This window comes from Nicotiana tomentosiformis, chromosome 1 (assembly GCF_000390325.3).
Source record: "Nicotiana tomentosiformis chromosome 1, ASM39032v3, whole genome shotgun sequence".
NCBI lineage: Eukaryota > Viridiplantae > Streptophyta > Magnoliopsida > Solanales > Solanaceae > Nicotiana > Nicotiana tomentosiformis.
This window is the reverse complement of record NC_090812.1, coordinates 116663297-116674674: the sequence shown is the minus strand read 5'-3', so window position 1 is coordinate 116674674 and position 11378 is coordinate 116663297. Positions and strand designations below refer to the sequence as shown.

Sequence of the window (11378 nt, the reverse complement as noted above, 5' to 3'; positions counted from 1 at the left end):
GCAAGGTTATTAGACCTAGAATTAGTGCAGTCGGATTTGGATAAGGTATGTCAGAATAACTCTACCATTAGTTAGCTCAAAATTTGGTAATGGTTCTTGTTGGGGAAGAGAACTCCACGACCTGTGGTTGATGGGTGATTATGATTATATTAATATATAAATATTGAGTGCGGATAAATTTTTACTGATAGACAAACCAACAGAAGATAATATTGAAGGACAAATTGAATCAAGAAAGATAATGACTCGGATAAAATTGTATTTACATGAGAGTAATGAAGAAAATACTTCAAAAGGTGACTAACAATACTTTGCAGATAATGATATGCTTAGTGACTCGCGTCAAGAAGATATTAATGAACTTCTAAGAAATCAACTCAATCAAGAAATAAGATATTGATGAGCCATATATGGACCGCATGATAATAGAAAAAACTCATAATGACCATATGTTATAAACAATCTAATGGATTGCAAGGGTATGTTTCAAGTCATAGGGTCGTCATTAGATTAATTACCCAATTTATTCTCTAACCTGAAGTTATTATTCATTATTTCCTACCACAAAATTTATTTTTAGGCTTACTTCATTATCATATTCAAACCATAATTTCTATTAAGGTTATTCAATTATCATAAACACAACTTTAATTGTGAGATTATCTCTTTTGGCTTAGTAATCGCTTAAAAATCTGAAAATCTTATGAATTGGGAATATTATAACATGCATTCAATAGTTGAAATCTACCAAAATTACCATAAATAACTCACCTTATGAAACATCACGAAAGTGCTCCTAGAAATTGCAACACCAAAAACTACACCAGATACTAGAATTAGACCAAAAATAATAAAAATTACCCGTTGAAAAACTGCAACCAAACATTAGAAATATGCCAAAAATAAGAGAAACTGCAAAAGTTACAATGTGAGTTCCCATTAAATTTTTATTTTATATAGTTCCTGTTAAATCAACATCCAAGGTTTGTTAGATAATTGTCTGCTCATTTTTACAAACTTCAAGCACTAGAACAGCTTAGAGATAATACTTAAGGGACTAATGTAGACTTATCCGAAACATAATGACCATTTCGCCATTTTCTCATTTTAATATTTTGAAGAAAAACAAAAGAAAAGGGAAAAAAGAAGACCCGCAAACACCCCTCCGACCCGCGGATCGGAATCCGGGTTAACAAAGGTTTCAGACACTTCCAGAGGTCCGTTAGAACGTGAAAGAGAAGCACGAGTTCACTCACTACACATTCATCATTCACAATTTTCACAAACGTTGAATTCTACCCACCAAAGATTAGCTATCTACAGAAACGAATACAGAAAAACAAGGGTTATTATAAAACTGATAAAAATTCCAAGAAAGATGAGTAGAGGGGATGATATTGATAAGAAGAGAGTAATAAAGCTGTTCTGTCCTTCTCTACCAAAGATAGTAGCAATCATAGCTTGGGAAGACCAAAGACTTGATCTTGGTTTCATTGCACGTGTTTTTGGGCTTGACCCAGTAACTATAAAGCTAAATGGTCACTTTATTAGTAGAGGGGTTGATCTTATTGCTTCCTCTGTTACGTGGAATTCCCTTCTTTCGTTCTTCTCTGCTCGTGGGTTGTCCATTGGTGACTCTGATTCTCGCGCTCTCATTGTTGAAGGAAAGCTCTCTAAAATTGGTTCCAAAAGTAAGCCCCTTTTCTTATCTCATTGCTTCTTTTTTCTTTTCATGTTCACTTCTTTCTTCTTTGTTGAACTTTAGTTTTATATAATAGCAAGGGCGGACGTAGCGTACAAGTTGTGTGTTCATCCGACCTAGTAACTTTGACTCAAATTTTGTCTGTGTTTAAAAATTTATTAAATAAATACACAATATAATCAAATGAGCTATTGTAGAATTTCGAACTCAAACTCATGGAGTTCAAATCCTGAATTCGGCTATGTAAAATTTGAACCGAGTTTTGATTTTTTTAATTTGGGTCTTCATCACTCAGACTTGATTTTTTTGTAGGGGTATGGGTGGGTGTTTGTGGCGGGGGGGTGGGGTGGGGGGACACTTCAGAATATTTTTGGGAATGGGTAGCAGTAAGTTCAAACCTTTACCAGCTCCTGTAACAGATCAAATTGAGTGAACTTCTCATTGAAAAACTTAAATTGTTGGATAGATGAAACACATATTGTTTAATTCTGCAAAAATAATAAATGGAAAATCAAATATTGAGTTCTATTTTTAGGCTGAACCAGGATAAGGTCTATATGGGAATCATGAGAATGTCTTATTACTTTATATTTTAGGCTATAAACAGTATAGCAAGTCTTATATATAACAACACCAATTGTTTGATAAAATTTGCGTTGTTATATTTTCCATTTCAATATATAACAATGCCAATTTTATCAAACAGTTTGATGGGGCTTCTTTGATTTAGCCTCATGTCACGCGTAAAAAATTTGGTCTTATAGGTTTGATGGATTCTATAGTTAACATGCAAAATATTGGGAGTTCTGAAAGTTTGATTGGTTCTTCCTTATCAGCAGGTCTGTGTTGTTGATACACACAACATACGCGCGCGCACACACAAAGACATATGTTTACTTGTGCTTTATGGAAGTAGTGATTGTTGAGAATATGGAGTGTTGGATTATGTAATCGTCAAGAAATTGATTGCCGTAGATGAAAATTCTGTTTCAATGTTCATAGACATCTTAGGTTTTGCTGAGAGAAACCACAAATAAGATAAAGCTACAAACGGCGGTAGATTTTTAGGGCTACTAATGTTACCGGTAAATACAGGCAATAATTTTGTGATAGTATTGGATCTTTTGTGCAGAAGTAAAACCTTTAATTTATAGCATGCATATTGCTGAAAAGTTCAGTTTGATTATTCAAAAAGGTTTAAGTTTTGCAAAATATTACTTTACTGGGCTTTGTAGATGAGTTATCAAGCTTCATTGGTTTGTAGATAACGGGATCAAAAATGGATTTTCTTTTACTCTAATCCGTTGGTCCATAGCCTTATAAATCTTGTATGTAGATGTGTTGATTTTGCATTTTCTCTTATTTGTGACTTCAAAACATAAGATGCATTTGATTAGTTCCCATAAGCTTTTAGATTGAAGGAATGCAGATCGATGGCAATGATGCCTTGACATTTTTTATTCATCAATATAACTAATGGATGACATTAAGAAAATATGACAATATATTATGTTCCACTCAAACTATTAGGTTGATGTTTCCTAAGTGTGCTACTCCGTAAGCATCTCCTACCTTGGCTTGAGTGTGCGCAAGGGGAATATTTTTGAACCTGCTATGAAAAGGAAACACTGCTAGTACATGTTATGCTGTAAATTGCAGAATTGAATAAATGATGCATGTTTTTCTGCATTGCTGCTTCCAAGCTATTAGTCTGTCAACAGAACTTCTCTATAAGTCCGTCACCTACTGCCTCAAAGTTGAAGGTTGATTGGTGAGTAAATGCATGTAAAAAGAAAAAGGATTATCAAGGGTCATATATTTCGGGACTTGATATCATTTTGAAGGATGGAGCCATCTGTTCTGCTGCAATCATGGAGAGCCCTGCTGCTACTTGTTCTCGTAATATGAAGCAAAAACTTTAACTGTTGAATTGAGCAGTCATGTGTGTGCTTATTTACCTCCCACCACCATTCTCCTGCTTTCCCTCAGGTTACATTAAAGTATTTCCTGTTGTTGAATGTGAATGTTATCGCGCAGGATCACATAGTCCAACAGAAGTTGAAAAGGGAGTGCTATGCAAGAAGGAACTCAATGGTGAGAGAGAGAAACATCTTGAGGAAATCAACTCCCTCAGTAGAAAGAAATTTAAGGAAAGCACTAGAGGTAATGAAAGATTTAGACATTCCTCTCCATGAAGTAAGCTATATTAGCCATCTTATATAACTTTGGTTGTGCAGGAGTGGCATTGAACCTAAAAAGGAAGCTGTGTTTGGAAGATTCTGGTCTGTTGAAGAGAATAAAAACATATGAATGTGATTCAGGTAATTTGCTACAATGGAATAGGCTTAATTATGTCTTGTATCTCAATTCCGTGGACAGTAGTATCCTATCTCTTCATTTCTACTCAGAATGATTGTTTCTGGTGTAACTTCAGGTATAAGAGAGAGAGAAGTTGATTTTCATAAGGCTATTTCAGATAAGCCACTTGTATGCAGTTTGGCTAGTGAAAAGCTGAAAAGGATTAGAGATGATGAGATGGTTGTAACTGCCCTTTTCAAGAGAATAAGATAGTTTAACCAAATACTGACTGTGTTAGCAGGTTGTATATTGAAGGCATTGTTACCATTGTACTCACCTGTAAATCCTTGCTAGTGGGTTAAAGTAGTTGATGACAAAATTTTAATTTGGGAAAAGCCTTTCTTGAGTTTGTCAACGTAGATTATGACTTGTCCTTTGTAGTTTTTGACAGGGGTGTACAAAGGAAACCGGCAAACCGCATCAAACCGATAATCCGAGTCAAATCGAGAAAAAACCCCGACTATGGTTCGGTTTGATTTGGTTTGGTGTTGGGATTGGTTTGGTTTAAGCTAAAAAAAACAAATCGAAACCAAACCAACCCGACATTACATGTATATGTATAGAAGTTTTTAGTATATTTAATATATAAAAATATTTATTGTAGCGTAGTTTATAAATATTTCTTAAACTTTTTCATAGTTTTATCTTTTAACGTATTATTTCAAGCTTGGACGTATAATTTTTGAATGCTCAAATAAGTTTTATAGTTCATAAATGTTAGTAACTCAAAGAAATTCCAAACCAAAATCAAATCAATAATAATGCTAACAAAAGAAATTTAATTTAATTGTACTAGAAATGAGAATAGTGTTGGATATCTATTTTTTGGTTTTTTCATAGTTTAGATAAAATGTATAACTTATTTTTTTTAGTGTTAAGTCATGTAAATAATAGTACTTATTAGTCGTACTTATTTTAACAACTTAGTAATTTTAGATTATGTTCATTTTCATTATGGCTTATTAATAATATTTATTTTATGCGATTTTATTATCTTTATTGTTGAATATTTTAGTACAATGCCATGACTCATCTCATATTTTATGTCATTTTCTTGAAAAACACCTTATATAGTTCTGTCTTACTAGGATTTAAAGAAATATTTGGAGCACAAATTCTATGTTTTATGCTATGAAGACTTTATGAAGGAAAAAAACGGAAAAACCCGAAAATCCGAGAAAAATCGAGATTAAAAAATCCGACTTTTATTGGTTTGGTTTGGTCTTTAGATTTAATAACCTGACACAATTGGTTTGATTTGGTAATTTAAAAATCCGAACTAACCCGACTTATGTACACCACTAGTTTCTGATAGGTGAGATGACTTTTTCCTTTTCTCGATGCCTACATTATTCACCATATAATTAAATTTGTAGTATTTGGATCTTAGTTACAAGTTGTGGTGGAAAAATGAATTAAAAAAATAATTATCCATTCACATTATCCGTTACGAAATAAGTTGGATAATAAACTTTTTAAAAATGAGTCAAATATGGACAAGATACTATCAACTTAACCAATTGGTTTAACTTTTATATTTACAAAGACTAAAATTGAGAATTATTCAAATTTGAAGAATAAAAATTCTCCCAAAAGGGATCATATTCAAAAAGCCAAGGATGAATACCCATATCATCTATCAGTTAACACATTTTTTATCCGTCTTAAATATGAATCGGGCCGGATATTTTATCCATTTTTTGTGTTACCGTCTTCGACCCGCCAACATCCGCCCCGCCCCGCCCCGCCCGTTTGTCATCCCTAGTTATAAGAGTCAGAAGATACTGGTACCTGATAATAAAAAAGTAGGGGATGCGAGATACGGGAACATACATAAATTTAAAAAAAAAAAAGAAAAGAAAAGGGAACTCGACATAGTAGACCTATCCTAGCCTCATTAGCACTACGGTTTTCAATTCTTCAGCAATCACTCAGAGGGACATGTAAAGCTAAAAGCTAATCGTACACAAATGCGGTTGACAATTAATTGAATGATACAATGCTCAATCCTACATAAGGAAGCTTGAGGTTGATTCATAAAATCTATGCTATTAGTCCCGTGGAATCATGCAACATATTGTACAAAACCTCTTTATGTAGCTTCATTTGGAGGTTATCCAAAGTACTGCCAAGCAGCAGCAATACCCGCCACCAGTATCACTCTGAGAATCAGCTTATAACTGACTTTTGATGATGACAATGTGGACGATTTCGGTGGTTCCAGCGGTTTTCCCCTCAATTTAGCTGATAGTTTGGACAATAGCACGCCTATTGGACCACTGTCCTTGGTAGCTGCAACCAGGCAGAAACAAACATCAACATCTGAAACACACTTTATTGCCCAATTGTTATATCAACCAACTTCATTTAAATTAGTTGGTGTAAGTTATATGGAGCATCTGTCTCTTTCTTGTTCATTTCATTCTGCTGCTAAATAAAACAAACATCAAGATCAATATCTGAAACTTGAACTCGACCAATATCAACAACGTTCCCACATCAAATTAATAGTGGTAAGCTATGTGAATTCGCTGCGTTCATTATGTTGTATCCATATCCATTCCAGTAATACATAGTTTGTCATTTAAGGAAAATAAGGATTTTCTAGGACTACAGATTCTCCAATCCCACCCTTTAGCCCTACACTGACATATAAATATTGACCAGAGTAAGAATAAGCTTGGCAAACACCAGCACGGTGTAAATGAAACAACAACAATAAGCCTTAATTCCAGCAAGTTGGTAATATATCCTTTTTTATCAGGTAGCAAGTTGGTAAATATCTTTTGCTTTCATTACCAGAAACTTTAAAGATATTAAGACAACTGAGTGGAGTAAAATATACATCCATGCAAATCCAACTGAGAAAGACTACTTTCACGGTTTCACCATCCAGTAGAATCCCAGTGAGCTGTGCACTCTACTTATCAGAATTAAAGCAACATGATAGTTATATTCCCAGAGAGAAATTTACCTTTACTTTTCAGAAGCCTCTCCTCCTCTTCGACACGCCTACGTAACGCATTAAGAAGTGATCCAAAATATAGAGCAAATACAGTGCATGTAATTGTGATGACATTGTATGGCATGCTAAAATCAGGAGTGGTCAAGGGTACAAGCAATACTTCTGTGTACCATAGAACAGGGCTTTCTTCCTGGAAAGAAATAGATGCTCAATAGGATGCAATGCATATTCATTACAATATCATATTACATAACAATACCAATTGGTACCTGTAGCTTGGATATGAGAGGTGACTTGCAAGCAGATTTATCCTCAAATAAATGCAGCTTTGTTTTGATCTCGGGAAACCTGATTAAAGCTGATGGAATGTCAAAACCCTGATTAGCATCTGGAGGATACTCATCGATGTGAAGAAAACCCTGTGAAGAAATCCAAAGAAATAAAGGTAAAGTTAAACCGGTCGATCACTGGTGCTAATATGCATCATTTTGCTTTCTGCCTGTTCCATTAGATTCAAAATAATCTAGGACCCACATATACCTTGGTCAATTCCACAGAGATATAGAACAAGAAATTGGAAATAGCACCGTTTCGGTTTACAAATAACCATCCCTGGCCCAAACAGCTTTACAAGATAATCACACAAGCAGATAAAAAGTAGTTTAAAAATTTAAGACTACAGAAAGGCTGAACAGCATCTGACATCAAATCAACTTATAAGGTAGTTTGTCTTTACTTCAAGTACAAATATTCATGTGAAGCCAGATTTGCCACAATGAATTATGTCTATACTTGCAAATTTTCCATACAGATACTCCAAATGAGTCATGTTTATACTCTATAATTACCAATCTCCTATACAATAAGTCCCAAAATGAGATGATTAGATAGCTCCTTATCAAGAAAATAAAAAATATATATATTGAGATAATTAGATAGCCATCCTAGCTGACCATTGTTCTTTAGTACACCCAAAATTACATATCAACAAATTTATTCTAGATAAACTGGAAAAGGCAATACATACCTTATCAAACTCCAATGTCAATATCACCGAGTTCACATCACAGGGAAATCGCAATGCTATTTCCATTAGCCCAGGAGAAACCTTGTCTTCAGAAGGCGAGACATTTGTCCTTTCTACGACATCTGCTAAACTATGCAGACGTTCATCCAGATACACTTTGAGCGTGTGGAAATAAACCTTGACATACCAAGGCACAACTTGGAACACATCAACGCGTAACGAGCATCTTCCTTCCTCATCTTCAGAAGAATCGGTATACTCACTTCTTCCTACAGATTTCAAGGAGATGGCTATTGCACCCCTTTCATTCCCACTTCCCATAAGGAACCTGCTAGCCTGATAAGGTGCCAGTTGAGATGACCAAGTCACGGGACGCTTCCACCTGAACTCCAAGTCAAATGGCCTTGAATCACTGCTATTTGCTAGAGAATATTCATATAGAAGGGATGACTCCTTGTGAAAGCCATAAACTTCTTTAACTACCCTAACTGGGGAATCAGACATTTCAAAGCTCATGTCACTCCAAGCTTGAGATATCAAATTCTTAACATCAGATTCTTGTTGCATCTCTGAAGTACTCTTCAACTCTGACACCAAATTTGGCTCTAATTGGACATACACATTACTAGTATTTGAAAGAACACACCTTCCACTAACTTTTCGTCCAAACAACGAGCTCAATGACCAACTTGGCTGTCGTATTGAGCCAACAGATGATGTCATGCCACTTCCTAAAGTAACCGGTTGAAGAACAATGGTAAGTGTCTGTTCAAGCACCATTCCGGAACTTGCTTCAGCTAGATCAAATTCATTCGAGACAAAATGCAATCTCTGAGAGTGATAAAATCCTCGGTAGATAGAAGGTCTGTCCATCAGTGCAGAAAGCCCAGCTTTGTCTCGGCAAGGAAGCAACTTTAGCCATGGAGTGAGGTTCTCTGTGCAAACAGCCTCACGGGGCAATGTGCCGTACCTGACATTTGCAGCAAATGACTTGAAGCTCCACTGAGGAGCAGAATATGCAGTTGATGACTCTAGGAAGTTAATGGAAGCACAAAAGAGCCCTGAAAGAGCATGGGTTAAATTTCTCCAAGAAGCGTCGACCTGATGTTGTGGAACATCAAAAGTAGCCCACAGTTCAACTCCAGGTGGTTTCGCATTTCTACTTGAAATGGGGTCGTATCCACCCCAGCGTCCATAATTCCAGCGACCTTGTGTGAAGGACAGCTCCATTTCTCGAACTCTAAATTTATGAACCTAATCACACAATGAGTATTATATTTTTATGCAATCAACTGCTAGACCTGAATGAAAAATAAACTAGAGTACATGCTCAATTACTCAAGCACGCATAGCTCAGTCCAACACTCACCCCACTTCAGCACTTATACATAAAACTTTTCAGAATCAAAAAGAAATAAAACACGAATTGCATGTTTCCTTGGTGTCAGATTTCATCTAATTACTTATCATATCCCTTATGGAAGGGTACCCATCTTCCATATTAATTGTCTAGATATACAACTCTTCTAGAATATCAATCAATCAATTAATTACGCCTCAATCCTAACTAATTGGGACTGGCCATGTGAATCCTCTGTATCCATTCAGCTCTATTCGGTCCCATTTTCATTCTAATTTCGTCTTTCAAGGTAAATGAAGGCTTCGTTAAAGTTAAAAGTTCTTAAATCTCACGCTTATCTCTACACCGGCATACTAAGAACTAAACAAAACTGACAAATACGGGAACTAACGCAAATATAACAATACCAAGTACACCTTAATCTCGACTAGTTAGTATTCCTACATAGACCCTTTACTTTCATTGTGCTATGTTAGCATTCTTTCTAAGCATATGATTTTTCCTCCTCGTGCCCTACCATATACAGAGCTAAAAAATGCCAATACGAAACTAAATAAAATCAAACAATATTCATTGAGATAATAAGAAGCCCAAATTGAAAGGGTACCAGCTGATAAATGGATTTGGGGAAGAGACTGTGGTGGGGGCCATGAGTGCGAGTTGGGGGGATTTTACTTTCGAAGTGAAAATGCGCCAACACTTTACGATCTGGTAATGGCCTCAACAACAGTGCTTCTGAGAACTCTTCTTCACTTTGTTCGGCAATAATAATAGACCCGAAGCTCTTAAAGAGCAGAATAAATAGCAAAATTGATCTTAATCGAACCATTAATAATGGGCCTCTTGCTAATGAGCGTTACCGCTGATATTGGTACTGGGGATATGTGAAGAGCAATTCCGCCATTAGAAGAGCTTCAACGTGTGTTAAAACTTAGATCAATGGTTTGAAGAATTTTGGATCCATTTGGGGTTTTGGCTGGTTGACCCGTTTAGACCTTGGAATGCCCTTGGATCCGATCCCATTTGGTTTCTTTTTTTCTTTTTCCATTTAAAATGTTCCCTGTCTTTTTTCTAATCTGTTTTTGTTTGGCTTCTATTTTTTAATTTATTTTTTAAAGTACCTTGTTCAAAAAATATTTATATTAGTATATATTTATAGCAATTTCTTTTACCTAAGAAATAAGGGTTAATTGCATGGTAGTCATCGAACTATAAATATTATTGCTGGAGAGTCATCAAACTAACTTTTCTGCCTAAATCACTCAACTTTCATTAATTTTTGAAAATATCATTTTGGCCATGGTTGGATGGAAAGTTCATATTCTAATTTAGAAAAAAACTATTTTAAGAATTAAAAGAGCTCCCAATTATTATTCAATCCTTTGTGCTTCCAGACCTCAATTTCATTCACGTCAGAAGTGTACAATAGATTTTAGGGCTATTCTGCTAAGACTCTAGAACGAATATAGAGAGGCAAAGAATTGAAACTAATGGGAGAATTGGCCAAATAGTAAAGAAGGGATAAATTAGTCAAATTGTAATTAGTTTTCAATAAGTTGTTACAATGAAATTAAAACGGGGAGGTTAGTGTAATATTGTAAACCAGGAAGTTAGTGTTACGTAACCAAACTTGGAGGGAGGTCTCCAAAATTATCCCAACAAATTAATAGTTGTGTAAGAATTCCTAATGATAGGTTAAGCGTTAAATTTAAATATACATGGCATGTATTTGCAATTTGAGTCATATTACAAGATATATTTTAGTAGAATCTACTCTTTTTTAGTAACAAACTGCCTAATAGCATGTTTGGTCAAGCTTATAAAATCAGCTTATTTTGAGAAGTGTTTTTTCTCAAAAGTACTTTTAGTAAGAAATAGTTTGTGTTTGGTTAATTAATTTGAAAAGTACTTCTGAGCAGCAATTATTGTTTGGTCAAATTTTTAAAAATTAGTTCGAAGTGTATTT

General features: G+C 35.0%; 2 protein-coding genes across 2 annotated transcripts; one reads left to right on the top strand and one right to left on the bottom strand.

Moving 5' to 3' along the window:
* Positions 1 to 1140: 1140 nt before the first annotated feature.
* Positions 1141 to 4395, top strand: LOC104109673 (uncharacterized). Its single transcript, XM_009619022.4, has 4 exons — positions 1141 to 1691; positions 3740 to 3865; positions 3940 to 4023; positions 4137 to 4395. The coding sequence occupies exons 1-4, from the start codon at positions 1379 to 1381 to the stop codon at positions 4271 to 4273; spliced, it is 660 nt and encodes a 219-aa protein (XP_009617317.1). The 5' UTR covers positions 1141 to 1378; the 3' UTR covers positions 4274 to 4395.
* A 1609-nt stretch (positions 4396 to 6004) lies between these two features.
* LOC104109672 (uncharacterized) lies at positions 6005 to 10387 on the bottom strand. The gene is made up of 5 exons (XM_009619021.4): positions 10020 to 10387; positions 8053 to 9306; positions 7295 to 7444; positions 7035 to 7215; positions 6005 to 6352 (listed from the first exon to the last, which is right to left on the bottom strand). Exons 1-5 carry the CDS (start codon positions 10239 to 10241, stop codon positions 6174 to 6176), a joined length of 1986 nt encoding a protein of 661 aa, XP_009617316.1. The 5' UTR covers positions 10242 to 10387; the 3' UTR covers positions 6005 to 6173.
* Positions 10388 to 11378: the final 991 nt, after the last annotated feature.

Bases quoted from the DNA above. Each gene is read 5' to 3' on its own strand.
- LOC104109673 (XM_009619022.4), top strand. From the start codon at position 1,379: ATGAGTAGAGGGGATGATATTGATAAGAAGAGAGTAATAAAGCTGTTC. The intron at 3,866-3,939 runs GTAATGAAAGAT...TTGGTTGTGCAG, and splicing joins ATTTAAGGAAAGCACTAGAG to GAGTGGCATTGAACCTAAAA. The intron at 4,024-4,136 runs GTAATTTGCTAC...GTGTAACTTCAG, and splicing joins AACATATGAATGTGATTCAG to GTATAAGAGAGAGAGAAGTT.
- LOC104109672 (XM_009619021.4), bottom strand. From the start codon at position 10,241: ATGGTTCGATTAAGATCAATTTTGCTATTTATTCTGCTCTTTAAGAGC. The intron at 7,445-8,052 runs GTATGTATTGCC...ATTTCTTCACAG, and splicing joins TGACATTGGAGTTTGATAAG to GGTTTTCTTCACATCGATGA. The intron at 7,216-7,294 runs GTACCAATTGGT...ATTTCTTTCCAG, and splicing joins CTCTCATATCCAAGCTACAG to GAAGAAAGCCCTGTTCTATG.